The 26,287-nt window shown below is 45.4% G+C and overlaps 1 protein-coding gene and 1 pseudogene across 2 annotated transcripts in view; one reads left to right on the forward strand and one right to left on the reverse strand.

Moving 5' to 3' along the window:
- CCNJL (cyclin J like) overlaps positions 1–13,651 on the reverse strand; it is a 62,111-nt gene extending 48,460 nt beyond the window's left edge. The window contains exons 1-2 of one of the 2 annotated variants that reach the window (XM_009209504.4): positions 13,520–13,651; positions 12,633–12,747 (exon numbers count right to left, since the gene is read on the reverse strand). In XM_009209504.4, coding sequence (XP_009207768.1) covers positions 12,633–12,698 — 66 coding nt within the window. In that variant the 5' untranslated portion in view covers positions 12,699–12,747; positions 13,520–13,651. The other variant, XM_003900458.4, reaches the window with a different exon arrangement.
- An 11,141-nt stretch (positions 13,652–24,792) lies between these two features.
- LOC116274981 lies at positions 24,793–25,070 on the forward strand (annotated as a pseudogene).
- Positions 25,071–26,287: the final 1,217 nt, after the last annotated feature.

Here is a 26,287-nt window from a genome sequence, read left to right on the forward strand (position 1 = left end):
ATTGGTAATTATTTTAGTGTGAAAATGGCATAGTTGTTAAAAAAAAAAAAGCCCTTATCTGGTAGTGCCATTTATGGGTAAAAAGACACACTGTCTGGGGAACAGATGAAACAGGTGAGGAAGCTGAGTGGAGGGTATGTGAGGACTCATTCTACTGTTCTCTCCACATTTGTGTATCTTTTTAAATTTCCATAATAAAAAGTTAAGGAAAAAACAATAGTTTTTGTTTCTGACTCCAAAGAGTCAGAAGTGCTCTGAATTGCTTGGATTTTTTTTTTTTTTTTTACCATAATCAGAAAAGTCCATTGCACACCAACGCTGTCTACTATGTCGCATCTAATGACTGCACCATATTTTCATGCATGGATGGACCACAGTGTGGCCAATTTCCTTCCGATGCCATTGAAGTTCTCTAAAACTTTCCCTTACAATAACTGAATCTATCCAATTCCCGATGCTTCTGTTCTGAATGACCTCCTCCCCTTCCTCCTCGTGTCCCCCCAACCCTTCCGCTCAAATCACGTGATGACCACTTCCAGACTTAGCAGCTGGTGGCATGGCGTGGGTATCCCTATCACAAGAATGCCCAGGGCCTAGAACCATCTGCTCCAGGGACCTACAAGGCACTCAGTGCCTCAGGATGATTCAAATTCTGCCTCTGAAGGATCCAGTTACCAGGGGCAGCACACACTGCAATGCACGGGCTAAGAGGGAGCTGGAGGAGTTTTCCAGCCGGGTCACCTTGACAGCCCTCATCCAGCCCTTGATGCAGGTCTCAGGCCAGTTCCGGGCTGCAAATGGGGTTCCATGCAGCCTAGAAAGGATTCAGAGTTCCCTTCCTCTCGCCTTGCCATCTTCTAGCGCAAGCTTTTCCAACCCACAGCCCATGGGCCCCATGCTGCCCAGGACAGCTTTGAACGTGGCAAACACAAATTCATACTTTCTTAAAACATTAGGAGATTTTTTTTTTTTTTTTTTTTTTAGCTCATTAGTTATTATTAGTGTTAGAGTATTCCACGTGTGGCCCAAGGCAATCCTTCTTCCAATGTGGCCAAGGAAAGCCAAAAGATTGGACACCCTGGCTCTAGTTGTTTTCCCACTCTGGGTTCCCACTCTTTTTTTTAAAAAAAAAAAGAGATAGGGGTCTCACTCTGGCATGATCATAGCGCACTGCAGCCTCAAACTCCTGGGCCCAAGTGATCCTCCCACTTCAACTTCTCAAGGAGGTGGGACTACAGGTGCACGCCACCATGCCCGGCTCCTGCTCCTTTTAAACACAGCCATTCAGACACCTTTTTTAACCTCTCCAAATGGTACTAATTTTTTTTTAAAGAGTAATATCCAGGGTTAGCAAAGTTGCTGGGAAGCAAGCATTCTTCCATACCACCAGTGGAAATATACTAGTGCAGTCCTGTGGGAATTTATTACCTGGTGGTATGCAAGGTTCTTAAAATCATACCCTGTAACTGGCGCTTCCATTTTAGGAACTTATTCCTGAGCATACTTACAGATATAAATCAAGGATCACCACAGCAGTGCTATATAAAATCAAATGGTACACTAGAAGCATCTCAAAAAGGTATTCAGTGGGAAATGGATGAACAAATTTTTATAGACATAAAATGGAATACTAATCAGCAATAAAAAGAAATAAACTCCTGATAGACACAACGACACGGATGAATCTCAAAAGCATTACATTAAGTAAAAAAGAGCAGGCAGAAAGGAGTCCATACATATAACTCCATTTATATGAAACTCTAGAAAAGACAAATCTAATTTACTTTTAGGACAAAAAGCAGATCAGTGATTGCCCAAGGCTGGGGGCAGGATGGGACTGATGAGGAACTTTCTAGGTTGATGGTAACGTCCTGTGTTCTTTTTTTTTTTTTTTTTTTGAAACAGAGTCTCTCTCTGTCACCCAGACTGGAATGCAGTGGCACAATCTCGGCTCACTGCAACCTCTGCCTCCCAGGTTCAAGTGATTCTCCTGTCTCAGCCTCCCGAGTAGCTCGGATTACAGGCGGGCGCCACGACGCCTGGCTAAATTTTGTATTTTTAGTAGAGATGGGGTTTCACCATGTTGGCCAGGCTGTTCTCAAACTCCTGGCCTCAGGTGATCCACTCCCCGTCAGCCTACCAAAGTGCTGGGATTACAGGCATGAGCCACCGTGCCTGACCTTATGTCTTGATTATGGTGCTAGTTACATGAGTATATACATTTGTCAAAACTCACTGTACACTATAAACTGTATATTCACTTAAGATATGTATATTGTGCTGTACATAAATTATACCTCAATTTTTAAAAAATGAATAAGCAGTCCCCTAAATATCCAACAATGCAATGAGTTAGTGAAATCATGATGCATCCATAAAACATTATGCATGGGACTGCAAAAGGATAGAAAATGACATAGAAGGTTATTTAGCATGTGCAGTTAAGGAAAAAAGTTATGAAACTGTGATATACTTGATAGTATTTTTGTAAAATAAAATGTATATACTTGAATAGAAAATGACCAAAAGGAAATCGTGTATTCATTTGTTCAATACAAATTTCCTAAGTGCCCACTATATATCATTATGGCTACAATTAGCAAAATATACAAAAAAGCCCACTTCTGTTCATGGTTTCATAAAAGTTATTTAGATTATTAAAATCTAAACATGAAAATAATGAGGCCAGGCACTGTGGCTCGCGCCTGTAATCCCAGGATTTTGGGAGGCTGAGACGGGCGGATCACTTGAGGTCAGGAGTTTGAGACCAGCCTGGCCAATGTGATGAAACCCCATCTCTATTAAAAATACAAAAATTAGCCGGGCGTCATGGCATGTGCCCGTAATCCCAGCTACTCAGGAGGCCGAGGCAGGAGAATCACTTGTACCTGGGAGGCAGAGGTTGCAGTGAGCCGAGGTCATGCCATTGCACTTCCGCCTAGGCAACAGAGTGAGACTCTGTCTCAATAATAAAAATAATAATAATAATAATAATAAAAATAAAATAAAATAAACATCAAAATAATGAAATGGTAAAGGAAAGTGTGTAATTCATACTACCTCTTGTGTCAAAGCACACATAATTTATGCTTTCTTATGGACAGAATAGGATTCACGAGAAATCAGGATTAGTGGTACCTTTTGCGGAGGGAAATTCGGGGACAAGGGTGGCAGGAAGCCTTTCCACCATCTACTCTTTTGTATAGTGTGGTTTTTCAAAATCACATTCATGTGTTACCTATTCTAAACAAACAACTGATTGTTTCTAATTCTTTGCTAGTGTCCGATAATCAGGAATTGGGTGGAAAAGAATGATATGGAAAGATGTATGTAGGAAATAGACAAAGTGTTTTACAACAAGATATTTTCCTTTTTTTTTTACTTTGAGATGGATTTTCGCTCTTGTTGCCCAAGCTGGGGTGCAATGGTGCAATCTCAGCTCACTGCAACCTCTGCCTCCCGGATTCAAGTGATTCTCCTGCCTCAGCCTCCCCAGTAGCTGGGATTACAGGCACTCACCACCACACCCTGCTCATTTGTGTAGTTTTAGTAGAGACAGGGTTTCTCCATGTTGGCCAGGCTGTTCTCGAACTCCTGACCTCAAGTGAGCCATCTGCCTCAGCCTCCCAAAGTGCTGGGATTACAGGCATAAGCCACTGCACTTGGTCGGTATTTTCCATTTTTACTAAAAAAAAAGAAAAAAAAGGTATTGCGATGACATGCACAGAAAAGAACATACACCAAAATGTCAACTGAGATTGTTTCCAAGTGGTAGGATTGTGAGGGGAATTTTACTTTCTTCTATTTGCTTGTATTCATTTTTGCCATTTCCTAAACAAATGCTCTGTGTGTGTGTGTGTGTGTGTGTGTGTGTGTGTGTGTGTGTGTGTATAATAACTCAAAAAGAAAAAGAGAGAACAGCAGAGTCGCAGTGCCACCTCTTTCTGCCAGGTGCTCAGACATACCAGAGAACTGTTGGCTGCACTCCCTTTACCCGAGGGACTGTGTGATTTAGGAAGACAATGAAGTCAAGGGCAAGGGCACAGGGCCAGCTCCAAGTCTTGAATGTCCTCCACTCCCTTAGACAGCACAGGCTTCCCCAGCCAACCAGGGTGCCCAGCCAAGTCCCTTGCCTATCTCATGATCTGGAGGCCCTGGAGATTGATGGGGTCCACCCACACCCATTTTCTCCCTGGGACACCTGGGTGGCAGGTGGGGCAGGGACTGCTGTCGTGGTTTTGCAGAGGCAAGGAAGCCTTCAAAGGTAATTTGCTTCTGCCACAGATAAGGCGCGCTGAGACCGTGTCTTGACTGGGTATTGTGCACACATTGAGCATTTTGGTATTCTAAGACCTAAAAGACTCAAGCGACAACGTCAAGTGCTGGTTCAGTTTTGTCACCAGCTTCCTCCAGAATACGGGTGAAACATTGCAGTCAGTCTCAAAGCTAGACACTATCTTGAATGGCAGCCCATCTTGTCCCCCAACCTCATTTGCGGTTTTCAATTCTTCCCAGTCCATCTTCCATCCTCTGTATACACCTTCTAAGGCAGCTTGAATCACCTCTGCAGGTCAGACTGCAGGAAATTTCTCCTTATTCTATAAGCCCCATCACCTTCATCTCCAGGAAGGGGTCATGAGGGCAGACTGCTTAGGGTCTCGCTGGAAGAACACTGCCATAAGACAGCCTTGCTATTAGAGGAGGGAAGAGCTTGTCAAAGCCAGCATTTGAGTTTGAAAGGCCTGAATGACACATTCCTGTAACTAAGTCGGGCAGACACATCCCACTGCCAGAGTTTGGAACACTTTCTTTTTGGTAGATCTGGGAGCATGATTTGGGGAGGACTTCCCCTTGAGGGATGCAAAAGCTCAGAAGGAGGGGAAGGGAATGGAAAAAACCAAGTGGAGGATGACCCACCCAAATCCATGAGCCCTTTGTTGAGTATGGACCTTGGTCACTACTTTTTATTTTTTTAGAGGAAATCTCACTCTGTCGCCAGGCTGGAACGCAGGGGCGCAATCTCAGCTCACTGCAACATCCGCCTCCCGGGTTCAAGCCATGCTCCTGCCTCAGCTTCCCGAGTAGCTGGGACTATAGGAGCATGCCACCACGCCCGGCTAATTTTTTTTTGTATTTTTAGTAGAGAACGGGTTTCACCTTGTTGTTCAAGATGGTCTCAATCTCTTGACCTCCTGATCCACCCACCTCGGCCTCCCAAAGTGTTGGGATTACAGGCATGAGCCACCGTCCCCGGCCAGGTCACTACTTTCTATAAGGACACAGATGTTCAGTCTTGAAGTGGGGAAATTTGAGGGATTTAGGGGAAAGAGTGAGAAAAAATACCGATGTTGGAAGAGATAAATAAAAGGGTGTGCAAGCTTCAGGAGTCACTAAAAAATGGTGCAGTTTTGACACAGGGGCTGAGGATGAGCTGGGATGAATTTCTACCACTTATCCAGCTGTCACATTTGGCAAGAGCAGGGAGCCCTGAGGTGTCCTTTTCCCTGGCAAGTTAGGGACAGGCAATGGCAGAGGCCAAATCACTTGAGGGGAGAGGCACCACACACAGGTGAGGCCCAGGCATAGCCACCCACCAGGGCCAAATAAAGGCGACCCTGGCCTAGGCATTAGCCCTTTCCAATGCCCAGAGAAAGGCCCGTGCCCATAGCAGCCAGCTTTCCAGGGTGGTTTAGGGAGAGCACATCCCTTGGAGAGTGCCATAAAACAAACTAAAACACAAGAGCCTATAGTGTCATGGAGGACAGAACCTCAATTTTCCCCTGCTTTGTATTTCCATTTTTTGTTAAATTGGATACTTTTAAAATGAATTTACGTTCAAGCTTTGATACAATCTGTGGTTTCATCTCAGACACTTATTCTCTGAGCCTTGCAGTTTCTTGTCTGTAAACTGGGGTTAATCCCAACACTAGAGCCGAAGTGAGGAGTAAATGAGATAATATATGTGAGTATGCTGGCACACTGCCTGAAATCTAGAAAGCACTCAATAAACAGTAGCTACTAGCATAACCATCACTAAACGAAATGTTTGCTGTTCATGTTTTGGAAGATCTTTGCATAGATTCAGTCACAAATCCAACATCTTTTATCTGTCCACTGGTTTAAGAAATGTGGCTGGAAGCAGTGACTCATGCCTGTGATCCCAGCACTCTGAGAGGCCGAGGTGGGTGGATCACCTGAGGTCAGGAGTTAGAGACCAGCCTGGCCAACATGGTGAAACCCCATCTCTACTAAAAATAGAAAAATTAGCTGGGTGTGGTGCACACCTGTAATCCCAGCTACTCGGGAGGCTGAGGCAGGGGAATCACTTGAACCCAGGAGGCGGTGGTTGCAGTAAGCCAAAATCACGCCACTGCTCTCCAGCCTGGGCGACAGAGCAAGACTCTGCCTTAAAAAAAAAAAAAAAAAAGTGGTCTCACAGAGCTGAGGTCCTCTAAACGTGCAATGAAGTAAGCTTCAGGAAGGGGAAAAAACGCATTAGGTGGCTGGTTGCTCTGCAGATCTCAAGTCTGGAGCAGGATGAGAAGACCCCTAAGGTATCACACGACTCCCATCCTGGGAGAAGGTAAAACACCCAGTGGAGGAGAAGGGGGGAGTCCCTAGAGCCTGGATCCCTGGAGCCCAGGGAGATAAAGTTACCAGCTCATGTCAAGCAGAGCTTATCAACATGGCTTTGGGAGGGAGATTTTTTCCCTTAAGAACTCCAGAAATCCCTATATTCAGAAAGTCTTCTACACACTCAAGAAGCCTTAAGTCACAGTGGTGTCTCTGTTTACTAACATAACTACTTCCTTCTAATTAGAGAGTGAAGATTATGTGGAAAATGGGCATAAATCAAAAGGAGAAGAGTGCAAGTTATATCTACTCTGCTGCTCAGAAAATTCAGGAAGAGAAACGGGACCTCCTGTTAGAAGTCTGGGAGGAATTATCTACATTTCTGTTATCTGAGCTCGACCTGCAGTTATTTTCCTAAGATCCTTAAGCTGTACTTTGGTCCAGGCCAGTAAATCCGCCCTTGCGGGTAATTGCTTTTCTAACTTCCTGTCCCACGTTACCTGACAGGAGAACATGCAGGTCTGTAGGAAGCTGGGGCGGCATCCTCCGGCAACCAGATCCTGTGCTGGACACCACAGCCAATGCTGTGGCCAGACACACAAAGACTCTACGGGACCGGCCAGGGGCATCCCCTGGCAGATGCGGAAGACGAGATGAAGGACTCCCAGGAAGCGTCCCTGCACACAAGCATTCATTCAGCATTTCCCAGAAGAGTCCATTTGGGGCTGTCTCACTCTTTTGTGCACTCACAATGCCTGTGTCTGCGTCGGGTGAGGCGAGGGACACCCTGAGGTCCCTCTCTGACTCAGATACTGGTCTGGGAATGCCAAGGTAACAAGGCACACCTCATACCTGCAAGGAGCTCACAGTCTAGTGGGTAGGACAAGTCACTATGCAGGGTGACAAAGATGGTGAAAGAAGCAAGGATGAGGGTGGGGCCAGGACACATGACAAAGGAGAGGCTTGAGGGACAAGGAACGTGGCCCTCAAGCTGCGTACCATCTAATGCTCTCATTCCATCATGTGTAACCAGCACTCACCAAAATCTATTAGTTCTTGGATTCAACACTCTATTAATTTTTTTTTTTTTTTTTTTTTTTTGAGACGGAGTCTCGCTCTGTGGCCCAGGCTGGAGTGCAGTGGCCGGATCTCAGCTCACTGCAAGCTCCGCCTCCTGGGTTTACGCCATTCTCCTGCCTCAGCCTCCCGAGTAGCTGGGACTACAGGCGCCCGCCACCTCGCCCGGCTAGTTTTTTGTATTTTTTTTAGTAGAGACGGGGTTTCACTGTGTTAGCCAGGATGGTCTCGATCTCCTGACCTCGTGATCCGCCCGTCTCGGCCTCCCAAAGTGCTGGGATTACAGGCTTGAGCCACCGCGCCCGGCCTCACTCTATTAATTTTAAACTTAGGTAGATGCATCTTTCAAGAAAAAAAAAAGTGGCCCCGAGTTTTAATCTGGACAGACCTGGCATAGACTTGGTTACCAGAAAAACATCACTAGCAGCCTCCTCACTGGTGACACCAGCCTGGTGACAATCTGATCCTCCTTTTGGCTCAGGGAAGTGGGTCAAGGGGCACACACGTAGCAGGTAAGAAACCCCACATCCCTGTACTGGCTGGAACTCCCACCCCCAGCAGAAAGGTCAGAGGAGAGGAGGTGAAGGGAGCAGGGTTCTAGGTGGGCTTCTGCAGATGCAACAGGAACAGGAAGAAGGATCCAAGGAGGAATTTAAGGGCTGAGCATGGGATAAAGGTGGCTGGCTGACAGAAAGGGGAGGGAGAAATTTCTCCAGAGAAATTTGGACTGGAAGAGGGTTCAACTCCCCGCATTCACCCATCAGGATGCCAGGCTGGTTAGAGGGTCTTACTGATGGGGTCTCACCCCTGGGTCCCAGCCCTCAGCAGATACATGATTTTTGGCAAACTGGTCCCTTTCCCGGCTTCAACACCATCACAGGACCAGTGGTCCAACTGGCTAACAGTGCCTTTCTTACAAGGATTACCTATCACGTGTGTGGACCCCTTGGAGGGTGGTCACAAACCCTAAGCCTTACTCTGAACAGCACTATGGGAACGGGCTATCAGTGTCTCACAGCAACCCTAAGTGGAGAGGACAATGCCTGCCAAGTACCCACCCTGCACCTCACACTGTTCTTAAGTTCACTCACTTAATTCTAACATTGCTGTAAAACATTTCTCCCAGCTTACAGAAGACAAAAGCGAAGACTGACTTATTCATCCTCCTTGTCATTCCATACACACTGGGAGGCTGTGTTCAAGGCACTGAGGTCCCCACACGGAACAAGACAGACACAGACCTCTTCTTGTGTAGCATGTATTCTAGTGTGGGAAGAAAGGCAGCAAACAAATGAAAAATAACTTCAGGCCAGGCGTGGTGGCTCACGCCTGCAATCCCAACACTTTGGGAGGCCGAGGCGGGCAGATTACGAGGTCAGAGTTTGAGACCAGCCTGATCAACATGGTGAAACCCCGTCTCTACTAAAAGTACAAAAATTAGTTGGGAGTGGTGACATGCGCCTGTAATCCCAGCTACTCGTGAGGCTGAGGCAGGAGAATGGCATGAACCTGGGAGGCGGAGGTTGCAGTGAGCTAAGATCGTGCCACTGCACTCTAGCCTGGGCAACACAGTGAGACTCCGTCTCAAAAAAAAAAAAAAAAAAAAAAAAACCAAAACAAAAAAACACTTCAGATCCTGGTAAATGATTTAATAGAGTGACATGGAGAGGCAGCAATAGATTAAGGGAGACAAGCAACCATGTGACAGTCTGAGAAACACAGAATCCAAAGAGAGGAAAGAGCCAGTGCAAAGGCCCTGAGACATGAACAAGTTTGACTTGTTCCAGGAACAGAAAGGAGGTCAGTGTGGCTCAAGAGCAATGGAATGGAGGGTAGGGAGCGGGTAGGAGACAAGGTCAGAGAGCAGGCCAGAGCCAGGCTGCGCTGGGTATTCCACACAGTGGAAAGAACCGGGAATTGTAAGTGTAGTGGGATGACATTGGAGGTCTTTAAGCAGAGAAAGACACAATCTAAATTCTGGCTATTCTGGGAAGAATGGAAGATAGGGGCCAGATTTAGAGAGGTTAAACGAGCAGATCAGGGTTTTGCTTCCATCACTAGTGTGCACACAATACGAAGACTTGTTTCCACGGTGTCAAGTTTTTGATACCCTGTAGTATGATGCTAGACTGGAATCTCATATCTGACAAAGTGGGGCTCCCACTGTCTCAGTGATCTCAGCTTCGCCTCCTGTGTGGGTCACGTGAGGATAACTGCTTGTGGTTGTATGGTAACAGTTACACAGCATATATGTAAACATGCTTTTTATTCATCTGGCAACATTCAACAAAGAGTGAGCGTCTCCTGTGTGTCAGGCACTCGTAAAGTTGTTCTACAGTGTTAGAAACATGATCAGAGTAGACCTTTGAGGAAAAACAATGATCCTATCTGGGAAAAACAAAAGGCCAGCCCTCATTCCTCGAGGAAGGCGAGGCTAGTATGGCTACTAGGTTCCCCTAGTCTTCACTCTTCTTGCCAGACTCCACGAAGCCAAATTTTTGAAGAAGCATTTTCTTCTTTGAAGAGGGAAAGGAAATAAAGGAGAACAATAGCAGTATTTTGAGGAGATGGGACATTATAACCAAAGGAACTTGGGATTTGCCCTAATAAGTCCAGCTTTAAGTCAAGGTTGACCTTGGCCATCAGTCCTTGGGTGAGTTTTCTACTTCTAACCTGCAAAACTGGGACAAACCCATCTTCTCTCCGAGGTGGGGAGCCCAATAGTAAACTCATATGGCACTATGACATGACTATAGCAGTTCATGGAGAATTGTTTTTCTTGCTTCTTTGAGCAGCTAAAGGAACATTTAGGACATCCTCCCTTATGTATAAAAGGTTGGGCATTCTCAGGTAACTAAACAAATGGCATTTATTGCTCTTAGAAATCCTTCCCTCGGCCGGGCGCGGTGGCTCAAGCCTGTAATCCCAGCACTTTGGGAGGCCGAGACGGGCGGATCATGAGGTCAGGAGATCGCGACCATCCTGGCAAACACCGTGAAACCCCGTCTCTACTAAAAAATACAAAAAACTAGCCGGGCGAGGTGGCTGGCGCCTGTAGTCCCAGCTACTCCGGAGGCTGAGGCAGGAGAATGGCGTAAACCTGGGAGGCGGAGCTTGCAGTGAGCTGAGATCCGGCCACTGCACTCCAGCCCGGGGGACAAAAGAGGGAGACCCCCCCCAAAAAAAAAAAAAAAAAAAAAAAAAAGAAATCCTTCCCTCTAGAAAGGGGCAAATCAGGTCGAAGTCGTTCCTCAGAAGCTATGAGCAAATATGACAACCACTTGAGTCTATGATAAACAAAGAAGCCCAATTTCCACAGCAGTCCTCACTAGCTCCATTCAGCCACCACCTCCAGAAAAGGGTCAGGACCATACCCCTACCACTTTCCTTCCTTTTCAACCGAACCAACAAGACCTGGATTTTTTCTTGTCCAGATGCCTAGAATGTGCTACAGCTTGGCCACTCTGTTCTGAGAAGAAGACCAAGGGAACAGAGGAAAGCTACAGCCTTGCCGAGCAACGCAGGACAGAGACAGGTCAGCAGGTACAGAAAGAAAAGAAAAAAGCATTAATTGGACTGGAAGACAGCTACTCAATGAGGACAAAACACTAAGTAGCTGGTGACCCTTTAAGCAGAGCTCCTCCAGACACTCCAACAAATGCACTGACTGTGAAACCTGTGTGGGGACTCAGGTACCACACTAGGAAGACCTTTTCCTCCCTGTATTGGGCGCAATAGTGTCCCCCCAAATGTCATGTCAATCTGGAACTTCCTTCAGAATGTGACCTTACTTGGTCTTTTCAGACGTAATTAAATTATCATGACATCACTTTGGGTTAGGGTGGGTTCTACTCCAATGACTGGGTATCCTTGTAAGAAGAGAAAGACAGACAGACACAGATAGAACCATATGACAGTGGAGGCAGAGACTGGAATGATGTACCTACAAGCTGAGGAATGCCAAGGATGACCAAGCACCAGCAAATTTAAAAGGAAGAAGGAAGATCCTCCTCTGGAGCCTTTTGAGAGTCATGGTCCTGCTAACACTTTGATCCGGGACCTTCAGCTTCCAGAGCTGAAACAAATTTCTGTTGCTTTCAGCCCTCCAGTTTGTGTGGTCCTTTGTAATGGCAGCCCCAGGAAACCAATCCATTCACTACCTCACACCTGTTCCCCAAGTCACCCCTTGCCAGTCTCAGCCCAGGGGCTGGAGGCAAGACACACAGGCCATGCCTCCAGCCCACCTGGACTCTTCCACCTTCCCAATGCCCCTCAGCCCTTCTCTCCTTGAGGGGAGGGGTGTGCAGGGATCACATTTCAGCTGCTCCCAACCACCTTCTGCCACCGGAGGCAAACTGGCAGGGGAGTTTTTGTTTTCTTCCCTCAGCCTCCCAGGTTTGTAGCCTCTTTCAACTACACTGGTGTTCCTTAAATTTCATTCGGTCCCATTCTAGATATACACATAGATACATGTGTTTGGCCATAATATTCCTTGTACTGCCACTTACCTTTATATAGCGTCACTACTTTTATGTAAATAAATTTGCTCTAAAATAAACTGCTATATCATTATTACAATAAATGGAAAATGGCAAATGCAGAGCTTGCTAGATATATACACATTCTTAAATTACACATTAGAATGAATACACAATATTTTTTAAAGACCCCTTCACGTACGGTTTAAAATAACCTAGGGTGGCAATACTATAGGAAGTACTGCCTTAGTGGTACAGTGGCTATCTCTGACTAGTTGGCCCAGAGTTCTGAGCTCCTTATCAGAAAAACCAACTTCAATCTCTCCAATCTCCAGTCTCTAACCCCCGCCCCCCAATTCCGCTCAGACACTCCGGGAGAAGGTAAACGGTAGGAGGAAAGAAAGGCACCCGGGAGTTCTGAGTTCTCACGCAGGCGACCTGAGAACACGAAGTCGAGACCGAAGAAGACTGTACCCAGAGTGACAAGGGCAGGGAGGGACTGACCTTCTCGCGCAGGGTGCAGTGGACGTCCGAGGCGACGCGCCCTTCCCACCACGGCTCATCCATCATCGCGTACGCAGCGCCGCTATCCGAGGCTACCCGGCTCTCAGGGCGCACCCTGCGTGGACACGGGCAACTTCAGCGGCCAGAACGTGCCCCCAGCTCTGACCCCCGGTGTCCCTATCCTCGCTCGCCCCTGGCCCCGGGTCCGGGCGGGCGCCCCCTCCTGCGCCGCTCAGAGGAGCTGGCGGTCGCCTCCCGTCCGGGGAAGGCTGCGGTGCCCCCTCCCCTCTGCTCGCCGGACACAGGGCGATATGGAGCTGTGCAACAACTTGCAGAATTTTTATCTTCCCTTTTGCAAAAGTTGCAGAGAAAGTTGTCGACTCCGCTAGCTCGCTCGAGGCTGGGGCTCTGGCGGCGGCCACCGGCTCGCCGTCCCCAACTCCTCCCCCGCCGCCCAGCCTTTGTCCTGCTCCCACATCCTGCCCTCGAGCCGGGGCGAAACTCACGCATCCTCTCTGGGCGTGGGGGGCTGCGGGCGCCGGGCCCCTCCCAGTGCTGGACCAGCGGTGCCCTCTGGTGCCTGCTGGCGGCTGGACCCTCGCCCGGGGCGCCCCGCACTCCCGACGGCGACCTCCGAAGCCCGGCTAGCCCCAGCCGTCGCCGCGCCCCTGCGTGCGCTCAGGTCCCGCCGCGGCTCGCAGGCTCCCGGCCGCCGGGGGCCTCCCTCCCTCGCTGGGGGAATTGGGGGCCGGGCCTTGCGCATGCGCTGCCGGCGCCCCCGCGCCCCGCGGGGCGGGGGGCTGGGAATTGGAGCCTTTCTTTGCCAGCTCTGGCTCCGCTTCCTGCCCCCCCTCCTCCCTCGCTTCGGCGGAAAGCTTCCCTCTCACCTTCGCTGAAGCTAGTGGTGGCCTTCTGGGCACCCCGCCGACTTGCGCGGGGAGCAAAGGGACCGCGGCGCCACCTGCGCGCACCGCGCATGAAACGTGCGGGCAGGACGCCCTCAGAAAGTTCTGCCTTCCGCGCGCACTGCTCTAGCCATCCTTACGTCGGTTCCACCTGTTTTTCTGTTTCTCTTTTTTTTTCTGGGGTTTTTTTTTTTTTTTTTGGTCGTTGTTGTTGTTGTTATTGTTTTGTTTTTGCTTTTTTGTTTGTTTTCCTCGTCTTTTAAACCTGCCCTGCCATGGGGAGGTAGATTTCCAAAAGGACAATTCCTGTTAAAGCTGCAGAAAAATCACCCTTGTTCACCCACGAGTCCCTAATTCTAAAGGAGCCTGAGTCACTGGTATTTACTGTGCTCCTGCCGAATATTTCTCCACACCTCACGCTGGAGGAAAACCAGGCTTTTTTGCCGGGTCCGGTGGATGGAAAACATTGTCTTTTTAGTTCAGTTGATTGTTTTTGGAAAGTCATTCTTTTGAGTCAGGCCATCTGATGGCATAGCATTGAGCTATCCTTCTTGGCTGATTGATATTTGTGATAGTTTTGATCCACCTACCAACTGGGTGATTTTTGTCAAGTTCCTCAAACTCAGAACCTCGTGTGTGAAATGGGAATAAAAGTTGCACCAACCTGCTGAAAATTAAATGAGATAATGCGTGTAAAGGGATAATCACTACACCAGGTATAAAGTGAACACTCAATAAATAACTCCGACTGAAGAGCCTTTAGTTTCTGACTGCTTTCCTGCACATGAAGACCCACCTGGAAAAAATTAAATCAACTTTGATAAGCTTCAACTGGACCTTGAAGAGTAGTTTTAATGTAAAGCAAACAAACAAAAAGAACTATTTTGAAAGTGTAAGATACCTAAACATAAACTGACTAAATGTGCAGGCTCTTAAGACGTTACAAAGGGTGAAACACAATAAGGCTTGAACGAATAGAGGTACAAACACCAACTTAACCCAAATTACCCTATTTAATAAAATTTTAATGGTTGTGCATAGATTGGTGGAGGGGGCATTTAACATGTTTTCTAACATTCAAATGGGAGAATATCTGCAAGAAAAGCTAAGAAATTTATCTTTTAAAAACAGGGGGGATGGCGGGGCATAGTGGCTCACACTTGCAATCCCAACACTTTGGGAGGCCGAGGGCGAGCAGATCACCTGCAGTCAGGAGTTTGAGACAAAACTGGCTAACATGGTGAAACCCTGTTTCTACTAAAAATACAAAAAATTAGCCGGGCATGGTGGTGCACGCCTATAATCCCAGCTACCCAGTAGGCTGAGGCAGGAGAATCACTTGAATCCGGGAGGTGGAGGTTGCAGTGAGCCGAGATCGTGCCATTGCACTCCAGCTTGGGCAACAAGAGCAAAACTCCATCTCAATAAACAAACAAACAAAAACCTGGGGAGATAGACCTGTATTATCAAATCTTAAAGCATATTGCAACACTATAGTTAGAACAGTGTAGTGTTGACACAAGAATGGATGGATTAAGCATCAGTGGAATAACTGGAAGGCTAGGAACACTTAATATACCTAAAAATTCACTGAATGATAAATGTGGCATTTCACTTTGTTGGGACAAGTATAAATGGCTAAATTATTTAATAAATTATGTTGGGGAAAAAAGTAAAACTAAGGGCTTGTTTAAATATCACCAAAATAAATATAAGAACTTAGAGAACTACAAACAAGCAAATCACAAGAGAAGAAGAAGAAAACATACACGAATTATACGGAGGGGAAGGCCTAGATATTAAGGCATAGGAAGAACCCAAAGGCAAGGTGAGTAGACATATTTGAATAAATGTACAAGATTTAGATACATCAATTATCATTACCAAAAAGGCAAATGATGAATTTGAGAAAATGTTTTTAACAAATGTGACAAAAGGTTGATGTTACTTTCCAGACCTCTGATAAATCGGTATGTAAAACATTAACACCCTACATGCAGAAATGGATGCAGGACATGAATAGGTATGCCATCAAAGAAGGAATTCATATGGATAGATATTATTTTTAAAATGCTCATACTCCCTAGCACACAAATTAAAAGCTTTTTTCAAAAAAAACAGTGGGGCACTTTTTTGTTAAGGACTTTTGGTAAATACACAGTGTTGTTGGGAATATAAACTAATACCATCTTTCTGAAAGACAACATAAATCAAAACATTTTAAACTGTATTAGACAACATAAATCAAAACATTTTAAACTGTGTTACTTGATCAAACTCTTCCACCTATAGAAATTTATTATTATTATTATTTTTTTTTTTTTGAGACGGAGTCTCGCTTTGTCGCCCGGGCTGGAGTGCAGTGGCCGGATCTCAGCTCACTGCAAGCTCCGCCTCCCGGGTTCCCGCCATTCTCCTGCCTCAGCCTCCCGAGTAGCTGGGACTACAGGCGCCCGCCACCTCGCCCGGCTAATTTATTTTTATTTTTTAGTAGAGACGGGGTTTCACCGTGTTAGCCAGGATGGTCTCGATCTCCTGACCTCGTGATCCGCCCGTCTCGGCCTCCCAAAGTGCTGGGATTACAGGCTTGAGCCACCGCGCCCGGCCTAGAAATTTATTATTTTTAAAAAAGCAGATTTATTTCAAAGGTGTTTCACCAAAAATGCTTTTTCATTATAGTGAACCATTAGAACGGGGAACTGGTTTAATAATTATTTGTCTCGTAAAAACTTTTTTAAAGTGATGCAAAATGAATTGGAGAAAATGTTTATAATTTATTAAATAAAAAGGATAAACTGGGCTGGGCACGGTGGCTCATGCCTGCAATCCTAGCACATTGGGAGGCTGAGGTGGGAGGATTGCATGAGGCCAGGAGTTCAAGACCAGCTTGGGCAACATAGCAAGGCCCCCTGCCCCAAAACACACACACGCTAGCCAGGTGTGGTGGTATACACCTGTAGTCTTAGCTGCTCGGAAAGTTGAAATAGAAGAACCACTTGAGCACCAAAGGTTGAGGCAGCAGTGAGCCATGATTGTGCCACTGCACACCAGCCTGGGCAACAGAGCAAGACGATGCCTCTGAAAACAAAAACAAGAGAAAGAATAAGCTGTCTTTAAGGGGATGAATAAAAACAAAACAAGATTAGAGTACGATCCCAGTTAAACTACATTCATGCATACACACATATGCAAAAATATTAACTGTGTAATCAGAGTGGTAGGATTATGGTACATTTTAATTTACTTTTTTTCCTAATATTTCTGTATTTTCTAGATTTTCAACAAGAAATATGCATTATTTCATAACCAGAAAAAAAGAGTGAATGTTACTTTAAAATAATCACCTGACATATCAAAATGTACTAGAGGGTTCCTCCATTCAACAACAATGAACAGCGTTGATGTTTTGTTTTGTTTTTCATAGCAGTATTATTCCTTTCCCAATCTTTCTATGCTGGGTACATTGAAAGAAGATAGGCCTTTATTATTCACTAATTTGTACTGCCCTTTTCCTAAACTTTAGCTATCAATTATCAGGAGTTTGGATAACTGAGAGGGAAAGCAAAAACTTCGGGCTTTTCTCCAGGGGCTATTCCAGTAAGATTCTAAGCATAGTCATTCCACACCACTTTGTGTATCATTCTCCAGAGTCCCTCATTTTCTCAGTATTTCTGAAGAGTAAATATACATTGCACCAGTAAACTGATGGTTTTGTGCTGAGTCACAGTCCACAGGTGCCTTTAGCAGAGAAGGCTTCCTGTGCCGGGCAGCAGGAAGTATCAACGCAACTGGAATCACTTCTCCCATCCACCCCCAACCAAGCCAAGAAGAAGTATTCATTAAGCCATTCAAAAACTAAACATTTATTAAGTGCTTACCATGAGTCAGTTACCATCCCTCCACCCTCAACCTCTGAAACTCACAGGTTGGGAACGACAGATTTAGAGCAAGTGCATTCTACTTATCTTCAGCTTTCTTATGTATCCCTAAAAAAAAAAAAAATCTGCCCTTTTCAATCTTCCTTAGAGGACAAATTGGTCTAATATTTTCACTGTAATATTATCAACTGCCCAGTTTGCACTGAACTTTCCTTTTGCTTTTCATATGATACAAACTCTCAAACGTGGCAAAATGTACATGTTCTCCCCCTGTCCCCAGGCCTTGTTCTCCTCCTCCCCAACAATAACCAGAGTCTTACGTTTCCTTGGGAAGTGATTTATGCATTCACATAGACATTCATGCCTTTTCCTCCTTTTACATGAATGGTAGCATACTCTACACATCCTCGTGTGCCTTGCTGTTTTCTGTTTTGTTGTTTCATGGCAGTGCCCAAAGAACTGCATGGCATCCCGTAGTCCCATAGTATGGATCCATCATAATGTATGGACATTTAGCCTGGGAATGTCCATACATTTCTAGCCTTCTGCTTCCGTATAACCACATTGCAATGAATATTTGCTTCCATGTAACCATACTGCAGTGAATATCCTGACAGGGTCAAGCATATAAATTCCTCAAATACTCAGCTGTCCAGGGGAAGTTGAGGCATATACTTTGAATAGTGTTTCCTCGTGGTGTTAATGGTTTGCACTGCTCCATTCAGGACCAAAAGCATGAAGTTTGGCTTGGTTTATAGAGACAGACGGAAGACATCTGCCTTATTACCACTTTGATCTTTAACCAAAAACCAATCCAATGCCTTTAAACGAGTTTTAATTGTGTGCTCTACTTAGTCAAGAGAACATCTGCCAAATCCTTTATGATCCTTGACTACAAGTTCTTGAGATATGAGTCGGCAGATTAGGTCTGAGAACCAGGCAGGAAGAATAAAAAAGCAGCATTTTGCAAACAGAACTCAAAACCTAGGACATTTATAAAGCTGGTCCACATTACTTTTTTAAATTTAAAAAGGCACAGACGGAATAAGTGAAAAATAAACCTACCTCTCACCCAGGGCCAGCTCCATGCATATAGAAAATTTTATCGTTGAACCTGTGTTTTGTAAATGAAGTCCTTCAGGACAGTGGAGCATGCAGGGAGCAGAGGAGACAAGCGTCTGCCATTCCATTCTCTGTTTGCATGTGCTATTCCCCATGCCTCATGAGCACAGAATTCCAGTGGACCTGTGATGCATGGAGTTTGGTGACATTCAAAGGGAGCAGAAGGTCAGTGGATCGTGTGTACAAGTGGGCATGGGGCGGGGGGAGTACCTGAGAGGCTATGCTTTCTATTTGAACTAGAAGTTGCTTTGGAACACAGAAAGAAGGTGTTGTCAGTTTCTAGGGCTGCCATAACAAAGTACAACAATGGGAGGGCATGAAACAACAGAACTTTCTTCTTTCACAATTCTGGGTACTAGAAGTCCCAAATCAGTGTGTCAGTAGGGCCACATTCCCTCTGAAAACTCTAAGGAAAAATTCTTTCTTCCTCTTCCTGGTTTTTGGGGTTGGCCAGGGATTACAACTGGAGTACCTTGTTCTTCCTTGGCTTATAGCTACAGCACTCCAAACTCTGCCTATGTCTTCACACAGGCTTCTTCTCTCTCTCTTCATGTAGCCTTCTTCTTTTTCTTCTTCTTCTTCTTCTTTTTTTTTTTTTTGAGACGGTGTCTCACTCTGTTGCCAGGCTGGAGTGCAGTGGCACAATCTCAGCTCACTGCAACCTGTGCCTCCAGGGTTCAAGCAATTCCCCCGCCTCAGCCTCCCCAGTAGCTGGGATTACAGGTGTGCACCACCATGCCTGGCTAATTTTTGTATTTTTAGTAGAGACAGGGTTTCACCATGTTGACCAGACTGGTCTTGAACTCCTGACCTCAGGTGATCTACCCACCTTGACCTCCCAAAGTGCTGGAATTACAGGCTTGAGCCACCGCGCCTGGCCATGTTTTCTTACAAGGACACCGGTCATATTGGACTAAGGGTTCACCCTACTCAATATGACCTCATCTGAACTAATGACATCTGCAATGAACCACTTCCTAATAAGGTCACATTCTGAGCTATTGAGGGTTAAGACTTCAACCTGTCTTTTGTGGACATATACCATTCAACCCATAACAGAAGGCAGTAGTATTCTAGGAAACATGAATGACCAGGGAACCCTATCATATGCTTTCTTAGGGGTGTTACTTTTCTGTGTTAGGCAACCGTGTATTACAACATAGATAGAAAGGGAAAAATGGGGCAACCCATAGTTCCTCTTCCTTCAGCTCTTCCTTACTCATTGGTATTATGCCTGAGGTAGAGAGTATTGATTGGCTGTGCATGTATCAAGAGTGAAATAAAAATAGTTAACTTAATTTTGTGTAGTGTTTTCACCGCTAAGGAAAGAATGAAATATATATGCATGTTCAAGCTACAAAATACAAATTGTGTAATTTCAGTGATTTTGCATGTGAGTTGTGTTCTTATTTTTGCATTTAAAACTGGCATTGCATAATATAAAGATAAATGATAAAAATTCATGCTAATACTTTAAGTTTTGAATTTTTCTTTACTGAAAATGACATTAAATAGCATATTTTAAAAATATCTCAATAAAAAATTTTTAAAAAGAACTCACAACAAGTTGAGAAAGAGCTCTATAAACTGTCCACAAACTATCTCACACTACTCCCAACCTGTCCCACCTGACTGCCATCCCAGAAGAAATTGATTTATGTTTCCTACTAAAGATATTCTCTCTTTCTCTTTTGTTTTAAGAGATGGAGTTTTGCTCTGTCGTCCAGGCTGAAGTGCAGTGGTATGATCATAGCTCACTGCAGCCTGGAACTCCTGGGCTCAACAAGGGATCCTCCTGCCTCAGCCTCCTGGGTAGCTGGGACTACAAGCAAGGGTCACCTCGCCCAGCCCATGCTGTTTTTAACCTGAAGTCACCCATCCCCCTTTGTGAGTAATCCTTGTGGCAAAGTTTTCCCCCTTGCTAGTAATGTATTTTTGTTGATAAATATGAGAAAATTTATCATTTGTGGCATGCTTAGCATATGCCAGGCACTGTAATACATGTCCAAGCAATCACTGAGAGCAGGCTTCCCTACTTCCCAAATAATTGTCCATTGCCTTTCTTCCTGTTCTCCCACACCTACATCTATTTACCCCACACACTTCAGGTTCCTTGAAGACAAGACTTGTTTCTTTTCCGTATTTGTATCCCCAACATCTAGCCCAGTGCCTGCAGTAAAGGACGTGGTCAATATAGGTTTACCAAAATAATAAACAATGGGTCAGGCACAGTGACTCAAGTCTGGAATCCCAGTACATTGGGAGGTTGAGGTGGGAGGATCACCTGAGTCAAGTAGCTTAAGATGAGCCCAGGAAACGTAGTGAGACCCTGTTTCTACCATTTTTTTTGTTTGTTTTTGATTTAGCCAGGCGTGGTGTTGTGCGAGTCTGTTAGTACCAGCTACTTGGGAGGTTGAGGTAGAGAGATGGTGGCTACAGTAAGCCCTGATCTCGCCACTGCAGTCCAGCCTGAGCAACAGAGCAAGACCCTGTCTCAATAAATAAATAAATAAATACATAAATAAATACATAAATAAACAAACGATGGACACATGGATAGTGGAGCTAATGGGGGCCTATGAGAATCACCTGGCCTAGACTTCAGACTGGTCAGGAGTTACTGTCCTCACTTTTCAAATGAGATCTAGAAAGTGTGTGACCCTCTATGGGCCACTTATGTTCTTTGGATCTCCTTGTCCATATTAGTAAAATGAGAAAACTACTCTTTCCTTAAAGGACTGTTGTATGACATGAAGAATCATGAAGTATAAATTGCTCTCTAATATTTTGTCATCCATAATAATAACAGAGCAGGCCAGAACCTTCTGATGACATTGCTCTTTGGAGCCTGAAGCAAGCTCTGTGAACCCACGGTGAGACTTGAGTGAGTAGCCTTCCTTCCGTGGGCCTCAGTTTCTCCTTCTGTGAAAGGAGGGGCTGGGATTTGATCCCAGAGGACACAAACCCGGGGGAATAAGAGGGTCAGGAAGACAACATAAACAAGAAGATGACTTACAGCCCTCCTGGTCTAACTTCCCCCACTCCCCAACCTTTGGAAGAAACTTGGAGGGAGAGAAGTATTCCTCTTTGTGAGGAAAAAAAAAAGCCTGAGTTTGACAGTCAGTGTCCACACCAGCCACAGTGCCAGGAAGCATTGTGGAGCGATGAGGACTGTGGTCGACCGGTGGGCACGTGCTGCATCCAGGGTGGGAGCACCTTCTGCATCCCCTCAGATTGTTATAGCTTGAGAATTGGTGCCCACTATTGGCAGATTGTTTGACTTCAAAAGAAAGAGGAAATTGAGGCTGGGTGCGGTGACACAAGCCTGCAATCCCAGCCCTGGCTTGGGAACCCTGGCGTAGGTACGTGATAGGAGCCCTCCAGCCTTGCAGGGATTCTGCAGGGAACAACAGGATAAGAGCTTTCCAGACTCCAGGAGGAGGAAATAAAAGGCACCATTAACTTCAAAGCCCCTGAGCCTGACAGCCCGCTCCTCCAACAGACAATAAACAGGAAGGAGACTGAGACTGTACAGCGAAAGGTGACCAGACAAGCCTGCTGGGGGAACTTCGCGCCTAGAAATTCCTCACTGCCAGCAGCAGGGCGCTGCTTTCCTGGGGCCACCTGGATGCCACAAAGCTACCTTCTATGCGGGGCTTCCATAACTTCCAGGGCTGCAAAGACCCAAAGTCCGAGAGCCAAGGATTATGGTAGCAGCCGCTCAGCTGAGGGGACTCAGGCTGCAGGTGGAGAAGGGTTGGGAAATCTATGAAAAAATGTATTGGTTACACAAGTATCATTCTCCTTGTACCACTGTTAAAGCACGATTAAAATATCATTAAGATCTTGGCCGGGCACGGTGGCTCATGCCTGTAATACCAGCACTTCGGGAGGTCGAGGCAGGCGGATCACCTGAGGTCAGGAGTTCTAGACCAGCCTGGCCAACATGGTGAAACCTTGTCTCTATTAAAAATACAAAAATGAGCCAGGCGTGGTGGCAGGCGCCTATAATTCCTGCTACTAACGAGGCTGAAGCAGGAGAATTGCTTGAACCCAGGAAGCGAAAGTTGCAGTGAGCTGAAATTGTGCCATTGCACTCCAACCTGGGCAACGAGAGCAAAACTCGGTCTCCAGAAAACAAAAACAAAAAACAAAAACAAGAAAACACACACCAAAAACTGTCTATCTATCTATCTATAATAAATATATATTTAGAATCAGTGTTTCCTCAAATTGATTATGAAATTGAATATATCATTGTAGTTCACATTTCTTTGCTCTCCAGTAAGACTGGTGTTTTCTGAATGTGAATATCTGTCATATGTATTTCTTCTTCTACAAACTGTCCTTTACCAATCTTTCTGTTGGTGTTTTAGAGTTTTGCTAAAGGAAGAATTAGTTATGCATTAAAACTAACGATCCTTGGTCTGTTGAATTTGTTACACACGTTTTTACTGCTGTCTTTACATTTTGTGTTGGGCTTTTATGACCTACACTATAGAATACACGCAGACAGACCTTTTCTCCCTTTGCAAGAGTATACGCTTCCAAGGCACTTGGTGTGTGTGCTCATGGTAACCGGGTTCCAGGCCTGCCTCTGCCCTAGCTTGCTCTGTGGCCGTGGGCAAGTGACGTCTCCCAGGTCACAGCCTCCCCATCTGTCAATGGCGGCAGAGGTGGTCAGACCTCTGAGCTTCCTCCTAGCTCTGGCATCCTATGATTTTAGTTTTTGAGCTAGTGGGCATGTTGGCTCTGAGTTAAGAGCTCATTTCAAGAAATAGTTACTGCCTAGTACAACAGTCTGTTAACTAGTCTCCCTGTTTTTGATTGCTCTATGCCCAGTTGTTAATGGGCATTGCTAATGCCAGCTTCCCTACAGTGCAGTTTTGAGCAGTCCATAAACCAGACTCCAGCCCCCTCAGCAGTCATTGGTCTCCCTTCCTGCTTGCCCAGTCTTACTGCTTGCTGCTCCCTGTCAAAATGAGTATTTGTGGTTCCTCAGATATTTTTGCTCATACTATTGCTTTTGCTGGGAATGTTACCACATCGTAAATTTTGTATGGAAAAACTTTACCTAACTTTTAAATCCCAGCTAAGCACCATCTCCTGCATTAAGCCATTGGTGATTATTGCCCGTTCCAGGGGAATTTGTCACTCTTTTGAATTACAGTATTTTCCACATGCCATGGGTATTATGGTTGTTGACATTTATGTCCTATTTACTGAACAAAAGCATACACATATTTCAGGCAATATAAGCAAGCAGACTGGCAGCCCATACTGTATTTTCAGAATTGGGAAATTTTTTCACATAAAAATCCCAATTTTCATCTTCTCTTGAAAGGTCAGAAGATCTAGCTTACATCCTCAAAGACAGGTCAGCAAGCCGCAGCCTGTGGGCCAAATCTGACCTGGCCTCTGTTTTTAGAAATAAAGTTTGATTGGAACACAGCCCCACCCGTTTATTTATATATTCACAGTGGATGCTTTCCTTTTACTGTGGCAGGGGTGAGTAGTTGAGACAGAGACTCTATGGCCTAGAAAGCCTATTTACTATCCAGCCCTTTACAAAAAAGTTTGCCAACTCCTGCTATAAGGCACCAACTGTGGAGCATGCACGTGCCCCAGGACCTCTTCCTACTCTCTATCAGACCTGGCCAGTTGCAAGTATTTATCCTGTCTCCTAAGGCCTTTAAAACATTAGTTTTTCATTCTTCTTAATCCTCTTGATCATATCCTAACACAGTATGAAAGCCATTATGCCAGGTGTGGTGTGGGGGCCCATGCCTGCAATCCAAACACTTTAGGAGGCTGAGGCAGGTGGATCATCTGAGGTCAGGAGTTTGAGATTAGCCTGGCCAACATGGTGAAACCCTGTCTCTACTAAAAATACAAAAATCAGCCAGGCATGGTGGCACGCGTCTGTAACTCTAGCTACTTGGGTGGCTGAGGTAGAAGAATCACTTGAATCCAGGAGGTGAAGGTTGCAGTGAGCCGAGATTGTCCCACTGCATTCTAACCTGGGTGACAGAGCTAGACTCTGTCACCAAAAAAAAAAAAAAATTAGAAAAAGCCATTATGTCACATAGGCAAGGCAATCTCTAAAATAAATATTCAAAACCATTACACCGCCAATATAAATTAAATGATCAACTCTAATAACAGTCCTCAGTAACTATAGCTACTGATAAAGTAGGTTCTTAGAGTTAAAAGCTTGAAATCAGTGTGTAGGTGTGCTCTTTGTGGAATTCCACCATGGCATACCGCAGCCAGGGCCAGAAAGTGCAGAAGGCTATGGTGTAGCTGTCAATCTCATCTTCAGATACTTACAAAACAGATCGCAGATTCAGGTGTGGCTCTATGAGCAAGTGAATACGCGGATAGAAGGCTGTATCATTAGTTTTGATGAGTATAGGAAACTTGTATTAGATAATGCAGAAGAGATTTATTCTAAAACAAAGTCAAGAATACAAGTGGGTCAGATCATGCTAAAAGGACATAATATTACTCTGCTACAAAGTTTCTCCAACTAGAAATGACCAATGAAGTAAGAAATTGTTGAAATGGATACAGTTTGCTTTTAGATACCCTTTGTCCAATATGAACATTTATTCATATTGTTTTGATTACTCTAATGGTATTACAAGATGGCAATACATGCTATGGGATTGTTTGTATTTTAACAAACAAACAAACAAAAAGCTCGAAGTCTAAAGTCAGATTGCCTGGACTCATATTCCAGCAGTGCCACCTATGTGAGCAGGGTGAGTCTTTGTTTCCTCATCTGAAAATGAGGATAACAGCAGTGCCTACCCTTGGATTGATGAAAGGAGTCCATTCAACTAATATTTAGTGATAGCTACTTTGAGTCAGGCACTGTGCTAGGCTCTTGGGATACAACAGTGAGCAGAAACGGCCACATTTCCACTTAGGAAGAGCTTAACTTAGGAAGTGGTTGAGAGAAATGGAGCAGGCAGCAGATACCACTGGTGCCTGTTGTTCAGTCATTTGGGCCACCGCTGAGTTCAGCCACAGTAGGGGGTGAAAGTTCTGACTCTTCTGTGGCTGCCAAAGCCTTCTCCAGTGCAGCAACGTAGCTGGAACCAGTTTGGCTGTCAGGCAAGCACAACCTAGAAGAGAGGAATTAATGCCCAGAGGCAACCCCCAACAAGGTGGACCGGGAGTCCGCGATAGAGGATATGGCCCCTGTTCTTCAGAAGAACAACTCTGGACGGCATTCTGTATGACCCTCATCAGAGGTCCTGGCAGGATAAAGCTCCAGAGTAAGGAGAGAGGCTAGTAACACCCTCACATTGACTTTGCACTTTTCCTGTCTCACCTTCCCTGCTTTCTGGCAACATTATCCAGATAAACTATCTGCATCCAAAACTTTGTTTCAGTCTCTGCTTCCGAGGAAATCCAAAGTAGAACAAATCGTAAACAAATAAAAACAAGAAAATACAAAAGAGTAGTAAGTGCCATGCAGAGAATGAAAACAGGTGTGAACAAAGTGAATGATCAGAGACCCCTGACACTGGGGCCATGGAAGGCCTCCATTGAGAGCTGAGTGACAGGAGGAATCCAGCCACGCCCCGGGTAGAGGATGAATACTCTGCAGAGGGAACAGCTGGTGCAGAGGCTCACAGCAGGAGTGTGCGTGGCATGTTAAATGAGAGAAAGGGCAGCGAACCTGGAATTTAGTGGCTGAGGAAATGAGGTGAAGAGGAAGGCCAGATTGTGAGGGTCTTTG

The sequence above is a fragment of the Papio anubis genome, chromosome 5 (assembly GCF_008728515.1).
Source record: "Papio anubis isolate 15944 chromosome 5, Panubis1.0, whole genome shotgun sequence".
Lineage (NCBI taxonomy): Eukaryota > Metazoa > Chordata > Mammalia > Primates > Cercopithecidae > Papio > Papio anubis.